Source organism: Balaenoptera acutorostrata, chromosome 13 (genome assembly GCF_949987535.1).
Source record: "Balaenoptera acutorostrata chromosome 13, mBalAcu1.1, whole genome shotgun sequence".
Taxonomy (NCBI): domain Eukaryota; kingdom Metazoa; phylum Chordata; class Mammalia; order Artiodactyla; family Balaenopteridae; genus Balaenoptera; species Balaenoptera acutorostrata.
The window spans coordinates 90,355,553-90,381,100 of NC_080076.1; the positions used below are offsets into that span (position 1 = coordinate 90,355,553).

The 25,548-nt window shown below is 49.6% G+C and overlaps 1 protein-coding gene across 1 annotated transcript in view; it reads right to left on the reverse strand.

Annotated features, from left to right (window-relative positions):
- Positions 1-704: 704 nt before the first annotated feature.
- The window catches only part of TMEM132D (transmembrane protein 132D), a 711,716-nt gene continuing 686,872 nt past the window's right edge, over positions 705-25,548 (reverse strand). The window contains exons 6-9 of the mRNA XM_007189646.2: positions 13,758-13,963; positions 11,124-11,397; positions 6,704-6,895; positions 705-3,036 (exon numbers count right to left, since the gene is read on the reverse strand). Of these exons, the coding sequence (XP_007189708.1) occupies positions 1,852-3,036; positions 6,704-6,895; positions 11,124-11,397; positions 13,758-13,963 (1,857 nt within the window). The 3' untranslated portion in view covers positions 705-1,851. The remainder of the gene's footprint in view (positions 3,037-6,703; positions 6,896-11,123; positions 11,398-13,757; positions 13,964-25,548) is intronic.

Genomic DNA, 25,548 nt, shown 5'->3' on the forward strand with positions numbered 1-25,548 from the left:
GTAGAAAGACAAAGGACAGCCATAAAAGCCGCAGAAGGCAAATTTTATATTTACAGTCGGTAAGTTTATAAATATATATTACATTCTTACTATCTACAATACATTCTGCACGCAGACAGATTCGAGAGGGGGCAGCGGCAGCGTTATGAAACGGAACATCACGCGGGAAAGAATGAAAGAAATAAGAGGGGGTTACTGAAAGCAAAGGATTATCCTTGAAAAGGGGTGACAGTTTAATCACCCAGCCAGACAATGTCAGTAAAGCAGGGGAGAGAAGCAGGTAGCTGATGGCTGCTGGAATCTCAGTCTTAGAGCAAACGGACAGCACCTTAGTTTGGGGGAGAGTGCTGAGGTCGAGAGGGTGAACTGGTGGAATTTACACACTTGATCTCAGGAGAATTCAATTATATGCATAGAGACTGAGAGAGAGAGAGAGAGGAAGCAGAGAGACAGGTTCAGAAAGACACAGGGACAGAGAGGCACACAGAGAAAGAGAAACTGACCTTAGAACCCAACGCTCGAATAACCCAGCTCTCTGCCCCATAGGTGGTTATCTCAGGTCCCTCCATCCCTCCAAGGTGGAGAAGAAGCCTCCCATGCCCCCCCCCCGCCCCCTGTGTGTGAATGGGCCAGGCTTCCTGCCCAACCCACCTCATCGCACACCCCGAGTCCCACCTCTCCCCGCCCTGTACCCTCCGTGTGGACACCCAGATTTATCTCATCAGCCTTGAGCAGCAGACTGGTTGAGACCGTCCAGCCGCATCACAGAAGAGCCCTCCCTCCTCGCTTTCCAGAAAAGCAAGGGGAAGGAGCATCCCTGAGTGCTGAATTCCTTGTGAGCGCTGCTGACCCGCAAAGACCAGCCTCTTCAAAGAAGGACACGTGTGAAGTTCGCCCAGTGGGGCTTCAGTGTAGAATGTCCCCTGGTGGTTGGACACAGAGGCCACAGTGGAAGACAGGGAATGGGGACACTGCCCTCCACTGCCGAGCGACCAATGACTTTTGGAAAGGTGGCGATGTGGGGTGTGGGGGGAGGAGGAGTACAAACGTGAACATAGTGAATTTGCTTTAAAAAAAAAAAAATGTCTGGTTCTTCGAACCCAGTTGAAAGTCTACACCCAGGCTCCCTAGTTTACTAATAAAGGGATGCTCTGAACGGCTCAGCGGGTTTTTGTTTGTTTGGGTGGTTGTTCTTGGCATCTAGTTACAAAGGTATTGGTGGCCTATTCGCCCTCTTGTTCCCTTTCAATCCTTGTCAGCGATTGCCTTGCTTTGCCCCAGGCTTTGGGAGATAATTAACTCGAAACTCGAAACTCTTGCTTCCCAAGAGCTGCCTCTAGATGGCGCTAGACTCCACCTCTGCTTATACTCACAGCCAGATGTGCTGCCCGAGGTCCAGTGACACGCTTCCTCCCACCCATCCCCTTAAGCCCCCAACCTGAGTCTCATTTTTCTCCTGTGGTCCACAACATTGAATACGTTAGCTGTGTGGCTTTGACAATATCCAAATTGCTTTGATCAAAGAAAGTGAGATGGCAAGAGAGGGATTGTTCTTTCCTGGAGGCTCTCTGAAGTTCAGTGATTCAGAACTCGTCTTTCCTCCAATTTAAAAATCTTGCCATGCAGGATAAACCCCTTAACATTGACAGAAACATTGGACCCTGGACTGTGGACCTCAATTCCAAGTCGGGGCCGCCCCAGGGGAGCCAGGGTCATTTTCTGTGGCTCTGTGGATAGCGTCACCCTGATCTTGTCCTGTCTTTTTATTTCCCCACCGGGCACACCGTTGCCCCACATCCCCAAGTTGAAGGCCGAAAGGTGAGTGAGAACCAATGTCTGTGAAGGCCCGGCTTACACATCTTCACGTAATCCTTCCATGTAGCTGCGTGACTCCTGGCATCCCCCAGGGTCCAGATCCTGGCAGACCCAGTTCATGGCATCCTCACTGCTGGTCGCTATGGAGTTCACGGTGGGGCATCTATCATCCGTAGAGACGGTGGTGAAAGTGGTGAACTTCACTCTTTTCCTTTTTGAGGTGGGGGACGTTGGGGGCTCACTTTTCTGATCTGTCCCATCCATGAGTGTGGGTCCTGAAGGTTTGAACAGCTGTCCGTTGATGCTGTTTTGGGAGTTGCTGCTGAGGAGATACTTACTCTCCTCGAAATCCATGCCCCTGTCGATGGCAGTGATCTGCTCATCTTGGGAGGAAGCCAAGTTGATGTGATTCTCCAACAATTCGGCCCGGTGGCTCAACCCGACCCAGTCATGGTACTGACTCATACCTTCTTGTTCTTCGAAGGGAACCTGTTTGTGCCTGTACTTCAGTGCAAAGGTCACACAGTTTATTAGGAAGACCAAAATGGCCAGGCAGAAGACACCCAACAGGGCATACATCCCAATTTCCAAGTCGCTCAGCCCTTTGGAGGCCTGTGTGAGATCATTCTCATCCATTTCCCCATAGCTTCTGGGCAGGTCCACCTGGGCTGGGAAGCTGGTGAGGTCAATGGAGATGGTCTGCAAATGGCTGTCATCATCCAAAAGGCTTTCCTGGCCATGGTTCTTCTGGAAGGTGGACCTTTCCGTTGTAGAGCCCCTTCCTTCCATGAGGCCCACAGAGGAACTGCCGTAGTACCGTCCCTCTTGACTCCGCCATTCTTGCGAGGGTTTTTTGGGTCTTCTGTCACTGACATTATTATCCAGGTGACCTCCTGCCCCCATGTGTCTGCTGTCACTGGTGTTGGGATTGGCATCGTTTTGGCCAAATTTAACTTTGATGTTGGCCGTCCCCACAGCCAACACACTCTTCCGCTTGGATTTCTGGCATGATTCACAAATAACCATTTCGACCTTCACCAGGGCACCCTGTCCTTCGGCTTCAGCGGTGATTATAGGCCACTTGAATTTGGGGTCTTGGTGGATCGAGACCACCTTCTCATCCAGTGATGTGGCCATCAGGGAGAAGTCTTTTGCATCGTAAATATCCAAGGGGGTGACAGAGCCATCACTGAATTGGACCCAGCAACTGATGGCCGCTTCCTGTTGAAGAAAATAAGTAAGTTCATCAAAATGGGCCCCAAAGCTCACTGAATACAAAGTCTTAGTAAAAATAGACACTCTGTCGCAAAGATAATACTACAAGAACAATGGGAAACCTTTTATGCAGTGTAGAAATAAGAGGCAAGAAATACTAAGGGTATGAAAGAAAATGAATTCTTGTAAAGATGTAGAAGCCAAAGAAAACTACAACAGCAAAATGACAATGATGAAACAGGACCAGGAATAACACTCCCTAATAAGATTTGCTTTCTTTCCTCAGGTGTTGAAAGAAAGATGGCTTCTTTCTGCGGTGCAAGATCTACTTCTGCATAGTAATAAACTGCATATCAAAGGAGATTTACCGGTTAGTGGGGTCATTTACAAATGTTACACATTTAAACGAAAAATATTTATTACGTTATTTTTAAGTTGCTTTAATACCGAGTCTCCGTGCATTACTCACAACACAGGTTAAAACCCCTAACCTAAACAAGGGTGCCCCAGAGGGGCTGCGGGCTTTGGTTGTGTTGGTCCTGCTACATCAGCATCTAAGGATGGGTTTGTATTGGCTTGTGGACAGTCTTGGCTTGGAGGTGAAGAGTAAAACCAACCAGCCAGAGAGAGGGTTAGGGCTAGGGTTAGGGCTGGGGTTAGGAAGGGTTAGGAAGCTTTCTGTTGGGAGAATCTTTGTCTTCCCATCCACTCTCCAGCCCAACCACTTGGGGGAAATTGGGAGACCCAAAAGTAGCCAGGGTCAAGACTTGTGTCCATCTCAATCCCTTGTCTTTCTACTTTGTTGCTTTAGACCAGGTTTCCTTGGGACTAGTCTGTCCAGGGAGATGGTAATAGACAAGATAACCTCTAAGCCTTCAGTTTGAGTGAAGATGTCATTGGCCTTGACAGCGAACTGGGAGACCCATTGCTCCCTCCCTCCTCCTAGCTCCCGGAGAAGCTGTTCCACCCCAAACCCAGAAGGATGCACAGCCCTAAGAGGCTTGTGTTCCTGCCCACCTGGCCACAGCTGATTGGACCCATAGGACGGCTGCTGTCAGAGCCACTCACCTCTGCAGCTCTGAGCCAGCCGGCATCTCCCGCTCCAATTTGAAATAAGCAAGATGGGAGTGAAGCACTTAGTGGTGGGAAGATGAGTGGGAGCTCATATAAAACTGGAGAATGAAGCCCCACGATGGATCGGGTGTAGGCAAATGTCTGGGCACAGCATTTATTTAATGAGATAATGGACATGAGACCCCCCCCCCCAGTTTCCCCAAGTTCTTATAGCTGGGGTCTAAGAGGGTCCCACTATCCTTGTAATAAATCCTGTGTTATTTAAACTTGCTTGAGGGGATTTCTCTTTCTTGCAACCAAAGAGCCACCGACCACGACAGAAGTTAAGTTTTCCTGGTGGAGTCTGGTCTTTGGAACTGAGAAGGGAGCTTCTCACATATGACTGGGGGTCTCTGCTCCTCCTTCAGCACAGCCAGTAAGTACTGACCTTGTTAGCCATCGGCTTGGGCTGGCTGCTAAGTGGAAAATGCCTCCAAGACACAGGGCAGAAGCCACTGGATGTGACCTTGGTTTACCTGGGCCTTCTGATTGGCTGTGAAATTGCAGCTGGAAATTCAAATGCACGTTGGATTTCTTGAAACTGAAATGTTGGAGCCAAGTTGCAGGCAGGGACTAAGCTCCATCCAAAGCAAGCACGGAGCAGACCTCAGGGTCACGTGCCTAGCTCTGCATGTCGGAAATGGATTAGCTCTGTGGCCTTATTCTGTCTTATCGCTTCCTTAACTCCTAACTGGCAGTCACCTGATTTGATCGCCCCAGGAAGACAGGAAGAAGCCTCGGGTTATTTCTCCTCTGCTATCTGTAACTTGCATCCTGGCTGGCATCATGCCCTGCGAAAAGGGAGGTTTGTCTTTGGCAAGAATTTGTATCCGTTATTGAGACCATCCACTTTCAAGTGCTTTCTAATCCAAACCCCTGCACACAAAGACCACAGTGAAAGGGCAAGGGATTAGCTAACACCTGGCAGGGGAGCCTTCAGTGATGGGTACGGGCTGGGAAAATGGTAAGGCTCTGTGTGTCCAGGGGCGGGTCCAGCCTAGCCCACCTTCCTGCCCATAGTCACAGCCTCAGCAGGTGCAAGAGGGGGCCCAGATGGTAACGTACCTGCCGAGGGGAGAGCTTCCAGGAAGCGCTCCTGACCAATAAGGAAAGCTGCCCGAAAACCCCCTATGTGGGCTGGAGGCCTTCTGGCATCCCCACAGGAGGACAGTCCTGTCTCATGGGGCGCAGAGAATCAGTAGCCTGAGACCACTGTCCTTGGGCATTAAACAAGGCTCACCAAAGTCTCCATCCAATTTCTTTCTAAGAAATAAAGTTTCTCCATCTCGGATGAGGGAGGAGATCAGATGACATTTCCAAGTGCGCTTCCAACATTCCTCTGTTTGGAAACCATCGTAACAACACACAAACATGCACCACACGATACACACCACAACACGTACACATACACAACACACACTACACACTACACACATACATAACACAAACACACATATGCACAGCACACACACATACACACAACACACACACTCTATTAGCGCACACTGGTTTCCAACAAAGAGAAAAAAGGCCATGACTGATGTCACCACCGGCTTGTTACCTCTGCTTTGAGCTAAACGACAAATGTGGAAGCATCTCCTCCAATCTCCTTCCGACCCCCAGACCCGTTTCCCCGTTTTTTTGAGCAGGGACTTAGCAGAAGGCTGTGGACCCCTCCTTGGAGTCTGTTCCCGCCCTCGCTTTCACGCCACTGCTCGGGGAGGTCAGTGGGGTCCAGAGCCAGGACCGCCTGGGTGGGGAGAAGCAGCACAGGTGACGCACGATGGGGCGCGAGGAGACCGCGTCCAGCCTCTCTGCTCCTGGTGCCTGTAATCCTTCACTCCTGGCAACCTTGCTGTCTGGCATCTCCGTCGGGGGGCGCTAGGAGGCCTGAGGCTGAGCAGCTGCCCCTTCACAACGCCTTTCCAGACTGCGGAGCACCCGATGTGCGAGCCCACTCTTCTGCGGGACCCTCCACCCCAATTAGTGGTTCCACCACACGGGCAACATGATCTACGCGTGACCTCACCCCACTGTGTGACCTCACCTGACGTGTGACCTGCTCAAGGCGGAAGCCCACCCAGTGAACGACCCCACTGACATGTGACCCAACCCCACCACGTGACCCCAAGAGACGTGGGATTCCCCCGCTGGTGTGGGCCCCACCTGCTGTGTAACCGCACCTGATGTGTGACCTCACCTGGGTGTGACCTCACCTGATGTGTGACCTCACCTGATGTGTGGCCTCACCTGGGTGTGACCTCACCTGATGTGTGACCTCACCTGATGTGTGGCCTCACCTGGTGTGACCTCACCTGATGTGTGGCCTCACCTGGGTGTGACCTCAGCTGATGAGTGACCTCACCTGGTGTGTGACCTCACCTGGTGTGTGACCTCACCTGATGAGTGACCTTACCTGGTGTGTGACCCCCCCCCATGTGTAACCCCCCCTGGATATATCACCCCACCTGGTGTGTGACCTCACCTGGTGTGACCCGCCTGCTGTGTGAGCCCCCTGACATGTGACCCCTTCCCACGGTGCCCCATCCCCACCCCACACCTGTCTGGGCCTTTGCAGAAGTTCTTGAGCCACCGCGGTGGCGAAGATGGCTCTGTTGCTCCCAGGGCTGAGCTGCAGGGAGAGGGACAGCCCCGCCACCAGCTGCACCCCGAGGTCTGTGATCGTCACCTTCTCGTCCAGCACGGTGATGGTCTTCTCGGCCAAGATGGCATCTGACAGAGGCGACAGGATCTGAAAGGCAGAACCGACACTGGAAGGAAAAGCTCTCTGTGGTTCCAGAAATCCCCCCGATGGTGTAAACGATGCACCGTGCAGGGGGTGGATAGAGACAGACAGAGCCAGAGGAGCCGGAAAGAGCAAAAACGGGTCTTTCCCACTCATGCCTTCTGCTAAAAGATACAGCTTGCTTGTGAAAATATAGCCATTTTTTAAGTAACAGCAAGATGGATATCAAGGAGTGGATGGGGTAGGACCTGGCCTCCCACCCCCAGCATCAAATAAACTCCACTGCCTACCATGCACTGCCCTCAGACCTTGAGAGGAAGAATGAACATTTTCACTCATTTCAGCACTAACTTTACGATTCTTCTAACAGCATGGATCATTTCTACTATTACTTAGTGCATATTTTGTTTAAAATTATTTTATGTAAATAATTTGTTTAGTGCATATTACTTAGTGCATATTTTGTTAAAATTATTTTACGTAAATAATTTGTTTAAAAAAGCTTCATAGTGTCATAGAAAAACAGTTTCGATATGCTAGCTATATATGTCTATATTTCTCTCTTCTACACATGATCACCAATGACCAGTTACACTCAAAGAAGAGACGGTCGGTCCATGTACCACCTAAAGCATCCTGTATGTCACCGGGAGCTCGCACTCTACACTTTGGGGAACACTGAGCAGTGACACTCAGTTGCATTTTGGAATATCAGCTTGCGTCCTCTGATAAACTCAGCTGTGAGTCCTACCCTTGACGCCGATGTCCCAAAGTCTCATTTGTCTCTGGACACCTGTGATGCCCTGGGGAATGAAGCTTCCGTTCAATTTAGACCCTGAAGAGGAAATCCTGCTTTGGAAGATTGTCTGTGGAAGCACCTCTGCTCTCCCCGCCCCTCATCCAAGTTACAAAGTGCTGATTTAGACTCCCCTCTACGAATCCTTAACCTTCTGGGTGAAACAGGTTTCATTCTCCCTTCCCCAGCTTTTTTGACGTATTTCTCTTTTCAAGTTGTTGGTGATATTTATGAAGATATATCTCAAGATAGTTTTCCCTGGATTCATTAAATTCCTTTGTCAAAGCCCCATATTTCTATTCAAATACCTTCTTCAGTTTCTAAATCTGGTTAGGACAACTTGAATGGCGCTGGGTATGAAACATGAGTCCCCAGAAGAAAGTGGCCAAATAAATTTATAACTCAGGAGGACTCAGTGGGCATAAATAAGAGGGAAAAACGAAGGGTCTCAGGAGCAGATGCCCCACTAGGACAATTTTCATGTTTCACGCATGGGAAGCTGGCCCATTCACACTCATTGATTTTCACAGAAATACTTGATTTCTGAACAGTGTTTTATTGCGTCTTTGTATTTAAATGATCATTTTGAGTGGTTAGTGTCAAGCTGTCGTCTTGGTTCCAGTTTCCAGATATCAGCATCACTTTAGCCCATGGATCAACTTTAATTTAGATCTTTCAAGCAAAAGTCAACTGTGAAGATTACAAGTGCTTGTCTATGGGGCAGATATGTTTTGTTTGACATAACACTTCAAAATGGGATGAATGGCCATCCTTAAAAAACAGAGGATTTCGTATGAAAGATAGATTTCTAGCTATTCTGGAAAAGTTGCAGCATCTCTCCACACTGGGCTCCCATTTCCTCTTGGCACCTTTTGGAGATGAGTAGCAGCCTCCCTTTGCCACACTCCTCACCACTCCCTATTGTCCTCCTAACACTTAGGGCCCAAATCAGTCATCCTCTTTCACCTGATGCCCTGGCTGCTTTCTTCACAGAGGGTACCTTCACAGCTTTTAGAGAGCATTGGAGCATGTGACTCCTGAGTCCCAGTTCAAAGTAATTTACTTTCCCCCTTGAATAAAATGATCTCTTTTATTTTTATTTTTTTCCAGTGGCTAAATTATTTTATTAAATTAAGTATGTCATTTGCAAATGGTTTCATATGAAAATTAAAAGCAAAGTTATAAAACATTTTTAATAAACAGTACAGAATTAACAGCAAAATTACATTTTCTTGATTGTACAAATAAAAACATTTTGTTTCTGATAGACTGAAAATTTTCTAATGTATTCTCCAACTGACAGCTGCAATATTCTATTTTAATGAGACGTCTCAGGGTTAATTCAATCATTTGATAATAATGGGTTCAAAAATGATCTCTCTTAAATATCAGCCCATTTTCCAGAATGTTTTAAATCTTCTACAATCTAATATAGTTTCACTTTTAACTGCTTTAGAAACCTCACTGTTTGGCTAATAGGATGATCACCTCTTCTATAAATGGGGCAGTCACTGAGGAACAATATTTGCTCTCAGACAGGAGGTAAGTAACTCCCAAGTGACCTCCCAGAACCGTGTCTTGTGAAGGTGTTTGTTTTAAAGCTCTCATGTTGCATACTGGTTCACCCCATCCATTCCTAGCAGTAGGTGCTTACAAGACCAGTGGAATCATAATAACTCTGTTGCTTCCTTCAGTACATTTCTGAGATGCTCCAGGTTTCGTCATGTGGCAGGCTGGGACCTGGTGGAGACAGCTGAGCTTCATGGCGGGATGGGAAGCTTTTCGGTGACCATGGTCAGTGAGGTGGAGTGACCAAGTGAGAAGCTGCTGGCCACACCCATGATTCTGATGAGCTTAGCCCACCCCAAGAGCTTTTTACAAAATATTTTTAAATTACAAAAATTTTATTTTATATTGGGGTATGGTTGATTTACAATGTTGTGTTAGTTTCAGGTGTACAACAATGTGATTCAGCTATACATGTACATGTATCTGTTCTTTTTCAGATTCTTTTCCCATTGAGGTTATTACAGAGTAATGAGTAGAGTTCCCTGTGCTATACAGTAGGTCCTTGTTGGTAGTGTATATATGCTAATTTCAAACTCCTAATTTATCCCTCCCCAGACCTTTCCCCTTTAGCAACCATAGGTTTGTTTTCTATGTCTGTGAGGCTGTTTCTGTTTTGTAACAGTTCATTTGTATCATTTTTTAAGATTCCACATATAAGGTTTATCATATGATATTTGTCTTTCTCTGTCTGGCTTACTTCACTTAGTATGATCATCTCTAGGTCCATCCATGTTGCTGCAAAGTATTTCATTCTTTTTTTATGGCTGAGTAGTATTCCACCACATCTTCTTCATCCATTCATCCATCGATGGACATTCAGGTTGATTCCATGTCTCAGCTGTTGTAAATGGTGCTGCAGTGAACATTGGGGTGCATGTATCTTTTTGAATTCGAGTTTTTGTCTTTTCCAGATATACGCCCAGGAGTGGGATTGCTGGATCATATAGTAGCTTTATTTTTAGAGCTTTTGCCCCAAGATGGTAACATCCACCATGTCTTAGAGACAAATAATGTCTTGGAGTTTCAAACATGACCCATCCTGAGAAGCCAGTCCATCATTATACCTCTTCTGTTGTTTATTTGACAGCTTCTTTCAGTCTGTTCACTCTGAAAATGGATACTGTCAAATAGAGGTACCGTATGATCCAGGGATCCCACTCCTGGGCATACATCTAGACAAAACTCTAATTCGATACACGCACCCCAATGTTCATAGCAGGACTATGTACAACAGCCAAGACATGGAAGCAACCTGAATGTCCATCTACAGATGAATGGATAAAGAGGATGTGGTACAGATATACAATGGAATACTACTCAGCCATAAAAAAAAGAATGAAATAATGTCATTTGCAACAACAGAAATGGACCTAGATATTATCACACTAAGTAAGCCAGACAGGGAAAGACAAATATCATATGATATCACTTATACGTGGAATCTAAGAAAATGATAAAGTGCACTTATTTACAAAACAGAAATAGACCCACGGACATAGAAAACAAACTTATGGTTACCAAAAGGGAAAGGGGGGGATAAATTAGGCGTTTGGGACTAACATATACACGCTACTATATATAAAATTGATAAACGACAAGGACCTACTGTATAGCACAGGGAACTATATTCAATATCTTGTAATAACCTATAATGGAAAAGAATATGAAAAAGAAGAGATGTATACATATGTATAGCTGCATCACTTTTCTGTACACCTGAAACACAACATTGTACATCGACTCTACTTCAATTAAAAAAATAAATAAATAAAAATGGATATTGCTCTAAGTGACAACAAACAGCCGAGTTCTTGTCTGGGTAGAGACGTGACAGGAATACAGAGAGTCTTTGCCTTGGGGGTTTCTTACCTGAATGGTGGTCATCCCGAGCTCCTGGCCAATCAGGACTTGTCCCCCTTGCAGCTTGGCAATCCGGGGCTCCTCCACCTGCATGAAGTCCTTTACCAGCTCCGTGATGTCCACCTGCCAATCTGAGCCCAGCAGGTGGGCCAGCTGCCCCCCGGGCTCAGCCACCTCGGCCACAAACTGAGTCAAGACCCGCACCATGGCATGCTGGTACTGGAGAGCGCAGCCCCGGCCTTTCTTCTCGTCTTCGTCCTCTTCCTCGCTGTCCCGAGCTGGCCTGTCAAGGGGTCAGTTCGATTGAACAGATGCTGATTTGTTGGGTCAACGGTTGGGGGCGGGGGGTGAAGCATGGCAGGGGCTGCAGAGGTGAGTGGGCATGAGCCCTGCCTTCGGGGAGTTCACAGCCCAGGGGGGAGGGGCTCAGACAGATGTGCAGGGGTGTTGCTCAGGAGATCTGAGCACTGCTGTGGGCTGACCAGTACTGACCAGTCAGAATGGGCTGGTGTGGTCAGCAGAGTTCTAAGGTGTCCCCTCTGAGCCCCATATCTCCTGGTATTCACTTTGTGAAATCCCCTTCCCTTTGGGTGTGGGCTGGACCTAGTAAAAGCTTCCTCCAATGAAAGATTACAGCGGGACTTCCCTGGCGGTCCAGTGGTTAAGACTCCACGCTTCCGATGCATGGGGCACGGGTTCAATCCCTAGTCGGGGAACTAAGATGCCACATGCCACGCAGTGTGGCGAAAAAAAAAAATTACAGCAAAAGTTATAGAATGTCACCTTCAAGATTAGGTTTTCAGAAACTATGACTTCTGTCTTGTTCAGCCCTCTTTCCTTGGTTCTTCTCTCTTGCCTGCCCTGATGAAGTCAGCTGCCATGCTGTGTGCGGCCCTATGGAGACGTCTTACAGCTGGAAACAGCATCCTCTGGCCAACAGCCAGTGAGGAGCTAAGACCTCCCAACAACCACATGAGCTTGGATGTAGATCCTTCCCCACCAGAGCCTTGTGATGAGACTGCAGCCCCAGCTGACAACTGGACTGCAGCTCGCGAGAGACCCAGCTAAGCCTTGCCTGGATTCCGGATCCAGAGGAACTGGGAGATAATAGGTTTTTCTTTCAAGCCACTTGGTTTTGGGATAAGCCACTAAATTACGTGGCAATAGATAATTAATAGAGTAAGGCCCTGGATGACCAGTGTAGCCCTACAAACCAGTACCCGAGGGAAGTGAGTGTTTAACTCAAGGTAAGGTATTTTGTGATAACAGATGCAGAAAGGACCAGGCAGGAGGCAGATGTTAGCAGATGTTAGCTGCTCCCTCGACATCTGATGCCTTATGTGCCGTCAGTCCTTCCCAGCACCATCACGGTCTCCATCAGAAGAGCCGCTCCCTCCTCGAAGTGGTTCTCTTGCCGTATCTGAGCTGGACAGTTGTGACAGCATCTGGACTGTTCACGATCACACTCGGCCAGTCCTTGGGTGAGTCTTTCCCTGCAACCACTTGCCCTCAGTAGCGTCAGTAATCACGCTGAACTCCATTCTCCCCACTCAACCTCAGAAACCCCCATGGTTAAGGAAAGGGGCATTGCTGAAACCATCTTCCAACGGCACACAGGACCCAAGCCTTCATTCCTGAAGCCCTGCCCTCTCCCAGCTGCCATAAGAACTCAAAGGGGTGGACTTCCAAGGGAAGGAATATAAAAGCTGTCCCTCACCTAAGTACCAGTTCACTCCTCCCTGCTGAGTACCCAGACTCCAGGAATATCTCCTTGTCTAAGTCTGCACATGCTCACTTTTGACTTTCTACAAGTCCCTTGTATACGATTCCTTAAGCATGGGTTTCTCCAAGGTGACCAAGTCTCTGAACAAAACTCTCTTTGTACCTGATGCCTGTTTATTTGCCTGATGTGGGGGGTGCAGACTTATCAGCCCATCTAACGCCATCAGAGTGATGCACCAGGCACACAGGTGACAAGCTTCGGACTTCATCTCCCCAAGGGAAAGTGATCTCAGTGTTTCTGGGCTGGAGGGACAAAGAGACTGCCCAGGTCAGCCAGCATCTGTTCAGACAGCTCTCTAGTGGACCTCTGTTGCCTGGGTCCTCCAAGAATCAATTCTTCCCTCCTCCTGGTATTGACCTCTTGGTTCAGGCAGGGTTGACCTCTTTCCCTAGCTCCTCTGGCCCCAGCCAGGGGAATGTGGCTTCAGCCTAGCTGGCCAATCAGTGTATTCTGTCTCCTCCCCCTCCCCTCCTCCCTTCCCCCTCCCCCCTCCTCCCCCTCCTCCTCCTTCTCCTCCTCGGCTACAGTGATTAGATCAGGAATGGACATATAACCCAAGTGAGGATAACACTGAACTCCAGGATTCTTGCATGAGTTATTGGGCAAGAGAGGACGTACTTTCTGCAGAGTCGCAGAGAAGGTAGAGTGAAAGTCTGGAACCTCATGAGAAAAGCCTGATGGGTGATGAAGCCAACACAAAGCAAGCAGGAGCCAAGAGGTGGAGAGAGAAGCAGTCCTTAGGGTACCAAGGAACCCCTGGGACCAGACATGCCTGCAATCAGCTACCCTGTAAGTTTCCGTCTTCAGCCTAAGCGCACTTGGCTTGGGTTTCTGCAATGGCGCCTGACCTGCACACCCACCTCTTGTTGGAGACGATGGGGACTCTCCAGCCCTTGATCTGGTTGAGCTCGGTGTCCGAGACCTCGATCTGCAGGGGCAGACGGGGCGCCCACACCACCATCTCCAGAGGACTGGTCAGGTGCTGGTAGGTGAAGTTCACCACCACGTTCACCTTGCCCTTCATTTCCTTCCCGTTGACGAAGACGTAGTCACATCTGTCAGAAACCTGGGAAGAGGGGAGAGAAGGGTGGGGGACGCATGAGTTTTTATCACATCCCGAAGGAAGAACAAGAGAAAGCGGCGGAGGAAAGCAGCGTCGTGACTCTTTTGGGGTCACAATTATGAGGAGTTAGTCCTAACGCGGACACTGGATTTTGCTTTCTGAGACAGCAGAGGCTGTGATGACAGATGCCACGGGGCCCCCTCCACCTCTCCTGGGAGCTCTTCAACTGGGTGGGTACACTCACCCCTGCCTGCTGCAGGTGCTTTGCTGCACCTCCTCTGACAGACTGCCCTTAGGTGCTGGAGCCGAACCTGCAGAATTACCTGGGTGCTCGGTACCACTCAGCCCACCTTTCTGCCCGATGACGACTTCCTGGTTTGCCTCAAGGAGGGACGAACCGTGTGTGCACAGTTCATGACCCGGAGCTCCCCTGGGGATCGGCCGAGGCTCGATCTCATCTGAAGCCATCCCGGCTCCGCTTCTCCCCTTTCTGCATCCAGCCTCCCTCACTCCCGTACGGATGTCTCCAGAGAACACCCTCGGCAAGTCACGTGCAGACAAGCTCCCATCTTAGCTGTGCGGGCAGATTCCTCGTGGTTCCTGGGAACGTCTCAGTGGGATTCTCCCCACCTGCCCGCCGTGGTAACTAGCTCAGTGATTCACTTCCCGTCGCTTCCATTTAGGTGTCCTGTCCTGCCCCCCCACTCCCACCTCCACGTCCTGGAGTCAGTCCCCAGATACACCCGCCGCCCTCGAGTCCGTGGCTCAGGCTCTGCTTTCCAGAGAATGCAGACACGTTAATCCAGGCCCCTGTCAGCTCATTTCATCCTCAGAACAACCCCAAGACAAGCATTCCCATTAGCCCCATATTCCAGATGAGGAAGCTGAGAGTTAAAGGAGCTTGACGGTGGTCCCACGATTCGGCCCTGGGGTCTGGCTGTGGAACGCACGTTCACAGCTTGTGCTGCTGTACCAGACTGCTCCCCTCTGCCCACGTCTGAGAGAAAAGCCAAGTTCAAAGAAAAGACCTTGTCCCCTTGTCTTTGTCTCCCAGCTCTCCAGGGGAGCTCGTGCTCATCCTAAACACGACTTGGGGTAAAGCTTTGGGGTCGTGTAGTAGCATGAACGATGGCCCCCAAAGATACCAGGTCCTAATCCTCGGAACCGGTACGTTACCTTATTTGGCAAAAAGGACTTTGTGGGTGTGATTAAGTTAAGGATCTGGAGATGAACAGATGACCCTAGATTATCCAGGTGGGCCCTAAATGTAATCCGAGTGTCTTTACAGGAGAGGAACAGAGGGACATTTGACCACCGTGACAGAGGAAGGACATGTGTCACCAAAGCAAGATGCTACACGGCCGGCTTCGAGGGTGCAGGACAGGGCCAAGGAATCCAAGGAAGGAGTCTCTAGAAGCTGGAAGAGGCTGGGAATCATTCTCTCCTAGGGCCTCTGGGGGGAGTGCGGCCCTGCTGATACCTTGTGAAGCTGATGAAGGACTTCTGGCCCCCAGAACTGTGAGAGAATAAACATGTGTGGTTTTCAAGTAACTTTTTTTTTGGCCACACTGCACAGCTTGTGGGATCTTAGTTCCCTGACCAGGGATCGAACCTGCGCCCCCTGCGGTGGAAGCGCAGAGTCCTAACCACTGGGCCGCCAGGGAAGTCCCTAAATGTGTGTGGTTTTAAGCCACTGGGCTTGTGGTCATTTGTCCCAGCAGGAGATGGCCACAGAGAGGGAGAGCAAGGATGGGCAAGGGCCACGAGGGCTCCTTCCCTGCTCTGGAGCTTGGCTGGTTGAGCTTGGAGGGAGGATGGGCAGGAGCAAGGCCCCCGGTTTATTGAGCACTTAATACGTGCCCGGCCGAGCAGCTGAACACATCCCAGGCGTGGTCTCAGTGAGTGGTCACGAGAACCCAGGACGTGGGTGCCGTTACTGTCAGTTCACGGGAGGCCAACCTGAGGTCCAAGACATTAGGTACCGTTTCCCAAGGACGCACAGCTGGGAAGTGGAAAAGACCAGACTCAGCCCAAGTCTGCCCCCAGCTGCCCCGCCTCCGGCACGGGCATCACTCTTGCCCGGACGCTCTCTCGCAGTCTGTTGTTTTTTAAAGGACGCAGGCCTTCCCTCCAGCACTTAGAGGGGTGTGAAGGAAAGCAAAGCAGGAATCACTAGGTTGTTCAAACATCTTAGAAAGGATTGCTGATGACGGCCCCTTTGATCTTCCTGGTGAGGAAACAGGGGCACAGCACACACATGGGGGCACTGGGAGGCTTGGCCTCCAGGGGATGGTCAGTGATTCGGAGGGAAACACGGGCCCGGGTCCACTTATGAGCTGGAGCTGGTGGTCCTCCTATAGCGGAAGTACTTAAACCTGATTGAAAGGCAGAACGGAACCAGCCCAGGTGGTTCTATTGTAACTTGTGTCCTGGCCACGGCCCTTTCTTCTTCAGGGCTAGCGAGCCTTGAATCTTAGGCTTTCTCTTTTTACCCCTTTCAAATCTGAATCAGGCTGAATTGCCACAGATGAGCCGACAGAAAGAGAGAGAGAGAGAGAGGAAATACTGACAAGACTTGGTTTCAGAAAAAGAAGCTGTTTCATGACCTTAATTTTCTGGGCCCTCTTGCCAAACCAGGGGTTCTAAGAAAAGACACGTGGAGATCATCGTGGGTAAAGGCCCATCCCCTCAATCCCCCTGTGGACGAGAGATGCAGACGCCTGGTGTGCTGGGCATAGTCATGAGCATAAAATTAAGTCTCCACGTGTTTTTGTTTTGATTTTAAAACTCCGTGTTTTTTCCTTGAGGAAATAAGAAAACGTTGGGGCTAGACACGGGCAAAAAGGATGAAGAAGGTAAGCAGAAGGAAAGCAGGGCTTGACACCTAGGCAGTTACTCTTAGCAGACATGCGTCGAGGCAGCTGATGCCCGGGACTTGGAAGGCCAGTGCTGGGTTGGCGAGGTAGAGATGGTGTGAGTGAGTGAGTGAGTGAGTGAGTGAGTGAGTGAGTGTGTGTGTGTGTGTGTGTGTGTGTGTGTTTACATCAAGTAATAAGAACAGCACCCACCTTTGATGGGAGGTTTGTAAATCTCTGCCCCCAGCCCCTCTGCTTTTCCGTGCCCGGCCCCTGTCCTTGCTCTGCGCGTGGAAGCATCACTAAAACTGTCTGCCAACCACACCTGGTTCTTCCTTGGTGGCATGGTGGGACTGTCCTTCTGGCTCACCTGTCTCACTCACCCGTCGGCGATAAGCTGTGAGTGGAACCGACACGGGTCACCTCCTGCGGGAACATTTTAATTTCCCACGAGGGACCTTCCAGAGGTCCCTGTCCCTCCAGCTAGGGGCCCGGCGGGGGAGGAGGTGGGGGCCGCCCCTCCAGCCCGGGCTCCTGAGAGTCTGTGACAGGGACAGCCCCCCACAAAGCCACAAGGGATAGGCGGCATGGGTGGCAGGTAACGCCTCTTGTTTGAAGTCACTGATATTTCAGATTATTTGTTACATCACATTGATGGAGTTTATTCTGACCACTGCAACATGCCTGGGCATAATCTGATTAATAAAAATAATCTATTTTAATAAAAAGAGAACGACAAGTCTGTTCTCTGGGTCTGTGATTCTGTTTCTGTTTCGTAGACAGGTTCATTGGTGCTATATTTTAGGTTCCACCTATAAGTGATGTCATGATGTTTGTCTTTCTCTGTCTGACTTACTTAAGTATGACCATCTCTAAGTCCATCCATGTTGCTGCAAATGGCATTGTTTCATACTTCAATAAAATAAATTAAAAAAAAAATAGAACGCACCAAATTAACGGATTGAGTAGGCTAGGGCTGGGTGAATAAGATCTACGAAGACAGATAAGATAATGAGGTGGCGGCTGAGAGGATCCTAATTCTTGCAAACTCGAAACAAGCCAAGAATGTAATTGGGGTCTGCACCAGGGGTCAGAGGTCTTCGTCTTATACGGGCTACTCACGCCTCGTCCCTGAATGCCAGGGTACGGGACCTCCCCGCCTCAGGCTAATGACTTTCTCGTGGGGGTAAGACGGGAATAAAGACACAGACCTACTAGAGAATGGACTTGAGGATACGGGGAGGGGGAAGGGTAAGATGTGACAAGGTGAGAGAGTGGCATGGACATATATACACTACCAAACGTAAAATAGATAGCTAGTGGGAAGCAGCTGCATAGCACAGGGAGATCAGCTCGGTGCTTTGTGACCACCTAGAGGGGTGGGATGGGGAGGGTGGGAGGGAGGGAGATGCAAGAGGGAAGAGATATGGGAACATACGTATATGTATAACTGATTCACTTTGTTATACAGCAGAAACTAACACACCATTGTAAAGCAATTATACTCCAATAAAGATGTTAAAAAAAAAAACTGCATGCAAACAAATAAGTAAAAGGGAGGAGACACATGGGGCCTTTCAGGCTGCACCCTGGAGGAGGGTGTGTGTGAAGCTGCAGAAGGATTTGAGTAGAATATAAAGACTGAGGGCTCCTGGGGGAAAGACTTTGCGGGTAAGTGAGTGGGGTTTACTCAGCCTGTGTGCTGGGGAGTTTGGGGGCATGACACCTGCCTCGGGGGGACGGATGCTCGTGAAAAAAGCGTGGCCGTGAGTCTGTGGTACCGCTGGGACCTGCTAGTTGTCGTCCTTGCATGGACGGGACTCCAGCCTAGGGGGCGTCAGAGATCTTTCATTTTTGGTAACGCTTGTGACTCAGCCCGGCCGCTGCAAGTTATGGCTGTTACTGCCTTGCTGGCTCTCCCGGTCTCTTGCTGCTTCCAAAGACTTTCAAGTCTGTTCAGAGGAAGCAGCAAAGGAAGAGAAGGAGGAGGGGGAGGGGGAGAAGGAGGAGGGGGAGGGGGAGAAGGAGGGAGGGACGGAGAGAGACTTTGAAGGGCTTCCTCTGACGTCCCTGGCCTCACTGGAGATGCCTGGTGGTGGTGAGGTCTTCCCACCCCTGCTCATCCCTGGGGCAGTCTGTGGCCAAACACTGGCTGTATGAGCACATCTTAGGACAACCTCTGCAGCCCCTCTCAAACTCCAGAGCCCGCCTGGGGGAGCAGGGTCTCCTGAACCCCACCTGTGGAAGGCTGAATAACGGCTCCCAAAGATGTCAGGTCCTGATCCCTGGAACCTGTCAATGTCACCTTCTATGGAAAAAGGGTCTTTGTGGATGTAACTAAATTCAAGGTTTTGAGATGAGAGCATCCTGGATTACGGGCCCCGAATGCAATCCCAGTGTCCATATCCGGGAGAGGCAGAGGAGGCTGGACATAGACGAACAGCAGCCCACGTGGAGAGAAGCAGATGAGGCAGACGCTGGAGTGACGTGGCCATAAGCCAACGAATGCCGGCTGCTACGGGCAGCTGGAGCAGCTTCTCCCCTGGAGCCCCCAGAGGGAGCACGACTTCAGCCTCCTGGCCTCCGGACTGTGACACAAAGCATTTCTGCAGTTTTAAGACCCAGAGTCTGTGGTCGTTTGTGGCAGTGGCCACGGAAATCTAACACGCCATCCTGGCCCACCTCTTCCCCTGTCGTGTTCTGCCCCCTCATCCCTCACCCCCTTACTTCCTGGGGGTCTTTCCTCAATGAGTCTCATGCACATGGTGCCTGAGCTCTGGGGAACCTGACCTAAGACTTGTTGACCTTCATTTGGGAAGACACCAGCCTGACACCCCCAAGGGCAGACCTGGCCCCCGACTGCATCCTTGACGTCTGCCCAGGACAGACCAGCTGAGAAGTGTCCTTGCAAGAGCCGATGGGGCAGAACTGGTCCTTCCAGCCCAACATCCGTCTTTCTCTCCATCTACCTGGACGTTGCATTTGAGTGTTAAACATTACAAACTCCCCCTGGGAGCTGAACCAGAGAAACGGGATGGTCTAGGTGAGCTGACAAGACCTGTTCATTCCTTCTTGTCTAAATACAAGTGACTGTACACGTCCAATAATTCATGGCAGTTAAGTTAAAATGAGGTCGTTCAGGTGAGAAGAGATTAGGACACACGGAGAGACGTCAGGGGTGCTCACATGCCGAGGGCAGACCCGGTGAGGACACAGGGAGAAGGCAGCCGTCTAAGTGCCCAGGAGAGAGGCCTCAGGAGAAACCAACCCTGCCAACACCTTGATCTTGGACTTCCAGCCTCCAGGACTGTGACACAATACACTTCTGTTGTTTAAGCTCCCCTGGTCCATGGTATCTTGTTATGGCAGCCTTAGCAGACTAATACAGCCTTCAATCCAATCCCTAGAGATTGTTTTCCTACTTCTGGAGGAAATGGCCAGCCTGAATGTGGGGGAGGCTGGCAGGCAGCTCAGGGGACAGCTGGTTCCTAAGGGGGCTTCTCTATCAGTGATGGTTAAAGCTAGCATTGACGACTTTTATTACCCGGCACCTTTCCAAGGGCCTCCATGCAGGGACTTGTTTCATTCTGACAGTACCCCAACAACGCAGGAAGTATTATGATACCCACTGTACAGATGAGCAAACTGAGTCACAATGAGGTTAGGGGAGCTCAAGTTTGCACAGCTAGGAAGTATTGGATCTGGGATTTGAATCCAGGCCATTCTGGCTTCACAGGCAGCCATCCTGTTCCTTACATGAGACAGTGTGATTATGGAGCTCTCTGGGAAGCAGATGCTGACATGGTTTATGAGGCAGTGACATCTGTGAAGGAATAAGGAAGGAATAAGGATGGGTAGGAGAGCTCTCAGATCAGATGCCGATCTGACAACAGTTCTTCCAGCTCAAACGAGTAGTTTGGAGCCAGGATTGGATGCCCAGTGGAGGAGCCCTGCTTTGGTGAAAAGGACCAGACCCTTCTACCACCCTCTTAGTGAGAAGCTGGGGCTGCCCCCAAGAAGAGTGTGAGCCAGCTTGAAACAGGGTCCCAAGGAGCTCACAGCTGGAGGATGTCAGCTGCCAGGGCTCCTTGAAGCAGAGCAGAAAGTGTTACTGAACCGAACCTAGGTCTGCTCACCCAACGCACAGCAAAGCTGATCTACCGACACCTGGTTGTGGTGAATAAAGTACAGCCTTTATTGCAGGGCACCAAGCAAGGAGAATGGGCAGCTCATGCTCAAAAGACTCAAACTCTCTGATGGATTTTAGGGAAGGGTTTTTGAAGGCAACAGTGGGGGTGAAGGTTGCAGGGGGTGAACACTGGTTGGTGGTGAGGTAACAGGGTGATGTTTCAGGACTCTCCTTTATCAATTTTCTGGCTCCAGCAGGTCTGGGGTCTATGTGCTGGTGGTCAGCATGCAGTCAACTTCCTCCACCTGATGGGGGTTTTAGTAAGGATATGACTCAAGGATATATGGCTCAGGATATTATCTACAGCCCCTGAGGAGGAACTAAAGGTCCTTGACTTTGTTTCATGGTTAAACCATTATTATTTTATCCTGCCTTACTACTTTCCTTTGTTTCTACATTTTCTCACTTCTCTGATTAAATTTGCTATTTGCGGGGCTTCCCTGGTGGCGCAGTGGTTGAGAATCTGCCTGCTAATGCAGGGGACACGGGTTCGAGCCCTGGTCTGGGAAGATCCCACATGCCACGGAGCAGCTGGGCCCGTGAGCCACAATTGCTGAGCCTGCGCGTCTGGAGCCTGTGCCCCGCGACGGGAGGGGCCGCGATAGAGAAAGGCCCGCGCACCGCGATGAAGAGCGGTCCCCGCACCGCGATGAAGAGTGGCCCCCGCTTGCCGCAACTGGAGAAAGCCCTCGCACGAACCGAAGACCCAACACAGCCAAAAATAAATAAATAAATAAATAAAATCAAGTAAAAACTTTAAAAAAAATAAAAAATAAAAAAAAAAAATAAAAATAAAAGGAGTGTTTTAAAAAAAAAAAAAAAAAAAAAAATTTGCTATTTGCAACTTGGGGAAGGCCTAGGAGGCTAAAGCTTTTCTACAGACAAGAGGCAGGGGACATGGTGGGGTCTGTCCCTGGGAAGGTCCCATAGGGTCCTATTTGGTTTCAAGAGCCGTTTTTGGAAGGAGCATCTGGGGGCCCTTCTGTGTCACCACAATGGGTCTTTTCTTATGACATTGAATAGGGATATTCTGGCATCTTTGGAATCATCTATATTAGGTAGCCTATTTGTTTCCTTCTAAAACCCTAAATTTAAGTTCCCAAGAAACTCCATTATTTTAAAATCAAAACAGAACATTTTTACACAACCCTACACTCTCACTTTGTCTTTCCTGGGTCAGAAGGAATAACACATTCAGTGAACGTTCTCTTTTCTTTGTTCTCAAAATTATCCACCATGTGGCCTGTGTCACAGGGTCACCATTGTCTTCTCATGGTTGCCAATGAGTGCTCTGATAAAAAAGAATTTTAGTAACAACCAACCCAAGTAACTCTTGCCCTGTGCCAGTCTCACACTGTCAACATTTGGGGATGGATATTTCTTTGCTACAAAGGGCATTGTAGGAGGTTTAGCAGCACCTCTGGTCTCCACCCACTACATGCCAGCAGCTACCTCCCATCCAGCTGTGACAACAAAAATGTCTCCAGACACTGTTAAACGTCCCTTGGGCTGAAAAGTCACCCTCCGTTGAGAACCATCATTTTGAGCACTTTTTCGTTTGTTTGTTTTTTTTTAAACATCTTTATTGGAGTATAATTGCTTTACAATGGTGTGTTAGTTTCTGCTGCATAGCAAAGTGAATCAGCTATACGTATACATATATCCCCATATCCCCTTCCTCTTGCGTCTCCCTCCCACCGTCCCTATCCCACCCCTCTAGGTGGTATGACAAATTTTAAGCAAAGAAAAATGGGAATCGTAGAGCAAACGTCCATACACCCACCACCTAGCTTCTGTAATGAATACATTCTGGATGGGCTTTATCACACATCTATCCACTTTTCAGCCCTCTGTCCTCCTTTTATGATTCATTTCAAAAGAAGCAGCAAACATCCATTTTCCCTAAATGCTTCATCTCTCCCAACTAGAGTTCAAGAATCAATTCCTTTCCACTTAAAAAAAAAAAAAACTTGTACTATTGTCAGGGATGGAAAACTAATATCATTGTACATAAATAGAATTAACTCCTCTTAAATAAGGACAATGAAAACACAGCAGGGTTAGAAGAAACCAGTAGCACTCGTCCAGAATTTTTTCACAATGGTGGGGTCTGTGTAAGTTTTTCCTTCTGGATAAATCCCAAGGCAGTCTAGTGTCACTAAGCTCTGGATCCAGATGTTCCACAATGTTTTATATTATTCCAGCTCCTTCACTCACTGGCTGTGTGACCTTGGGCAAGTCACTTAACCTCTCTGTGCCTTGGTTTCCTCATCTGTAAAATGGGGGTGGTGATAATAGTTCCAGCTTCATGGGTTGTTTCAAGAGTAAATGAGTTAATATATGTGCAGTTCTGAGGCTTCTGCATGCAAACACTCAGTACAGCTATTGACCGCTCTATACCTTAGGGTCTAGTATGACGAGGGTGGCAGGATAGATGCACAGCAGCTGTGGGGGGTGCTGCTCAGATCTCCCTTCAGCAGGAGCCCGCCATCAGGAGCGCCATTTGCTGGCATCCGAGCATGGTGATGGCACAGGGTGGCCATTTTGACCCAATGTGAGCTTTCCAGGCCATCTGCACAACAGCCTGAGAATTCTGAGCTTTGCTGCAGGCAAGCTCCTCCTCCTGATCTCTGTCCCCACCAATCTCCTTTCACAGGGATCAGACCCACATCACAGTCTGCTAACTCTCACTCCCTCTCCCCTTTATCCTCCCCTCTGATTGATCTCTTGCACCTGTAGCTCTGCTCGCTCCTGAAGATGTACACTGACCCTGAAGGTGACCCACATGCTGGGATCTGAGACCCAGAGCTGAGGGAGGAAACAGAAAACTCTATCACATCTTCCACCTTTCCACCCTCATTTAGAAAATTCACCATTAGTGATTCATTCCTTTGGCTATGAAGCTTTTTGGTCCCTACTAACCAGAGAGAGAGCCACACTTAAGTCTTTTTAAAAAATTCTACATCATTTTTTCTGTTTAGTTGTAAATGTAACATATATACAGGTGAACATTAAACACATAAATAAGGTTGCATGAATAATTACAATGCAAACTCATATACCACCAAGCCAAGAAGTAACTGTTTGCTACAGAAGCAACCCCAACACTCTCCCTTTCAGTCTTATCAGAGGTGCCTAAGTAACAAGAGAAGAAGCAAAGAGATGCTGACAGGGGAATGGGAGGACCAGGGATGTGCTCTGCCTGCTCCCAGACTCTGCTCGGTATCTCACTGCTGGGGGGAGATACTGGGGGCCGTGCTGCCCGAGCCAGCCTGTGACCCTCCGTCTGAATCACGCGGGTGCTAGCTGGTCCTGCATCTCGTTGGCTACACACATGACACAGGTATACAAGGGGCAGGCAGGTCCTCTGCTCACTGATGTGGAAGGAGCCAGGATAGACCCCGAAATGAGAAAAGCCAGTGCTGCTACGCGTCAAGCGCCCACGCGGAGGCCAGACTGGCTGACAGGTCATCGAAATTCTCCTCGACTGGTTTCCAGAGCATCACTGCCCTCAGTCTCCAGGCGGCCCCCGCCACCCCCGGGACCCCCGGGGTCTCTCCGTGGCAGAGCAAGGAAGGGGTTTCTCTGCCTTGGAAGGAGTCCTGAGGACCCAGCATATAGCAGCCCGCAGAGCAGGAGGAAGTAGCAGCAACTTCATGTTTGAATAAAAGCTCCAGGAGGATATGTAAGGAAGCAGTGAAACCCACAGAGAGCGGGGGCAGATTAGGAGGCCCGGGCCATGGTCGGGGGTGGCGGCTGGGAGGTCTCGAGGGGCATCGCCCAGACCCTCCTTTGGGATGGACTGCAGTCGGCACCCAGCCCTCGCTGTCTCCCCTTGGGCTGTGCCTCAGCTGCAGAGGTCACCTCCTTGTGGCAGGTCACGCCCGGTGCATGAGAGAGGAGGGGGCACTGCCCAGCGGTTCAGCCGGCAGGGGACAGAGCCCCTGCTGTGGCCCGATTTCTCCCTCTGCCTGATGCTCTCCCTCTTTCTCTTCACTGGGCTTGATCCCTAAGAGACATCTTGGGACTTCCCTGGCGTTCCCGTGGTTAAGACTCCGCGCTTCCATTTCAGGGGGCACAGGTTCGATCCCTGGTGGGGGAACTATAAGACCTTACATGCTGAGCAGATAGGCCAACAAAGAAAAATAAAAAAAGACCTGAGACATCTTGGCCCCAAATTCCAGCTCAGCATCTGTTTCTGCAGAACTCACCTGTCTTAGTCAGCTCAGGCTGCCATTAAAAAATGACCAGACGGGGTGGCTTATAAACATCAGACGTTTATTTCTGCCATTTCTGGGGGCTGGAAGGACAAGACGATGGCTGCATCAGATCTGGTACCCGCTACCTGCTGCATAGACGGATGTCTTCTCTTTGTCCTCACAGGGTGGAAGGAGTGAGGGAGCTCTCTGGGTCTCTTTTATAAGGGCACTAATCCCAAAGTGAGGGCTGCATCCTCCTCACCTAATCACCTCCCAAAGGACCCACCTCCTGCCACTGTCACCTTGGGCGCCAGGTTTCAACGTATGGATTCTGGGGGGACACAG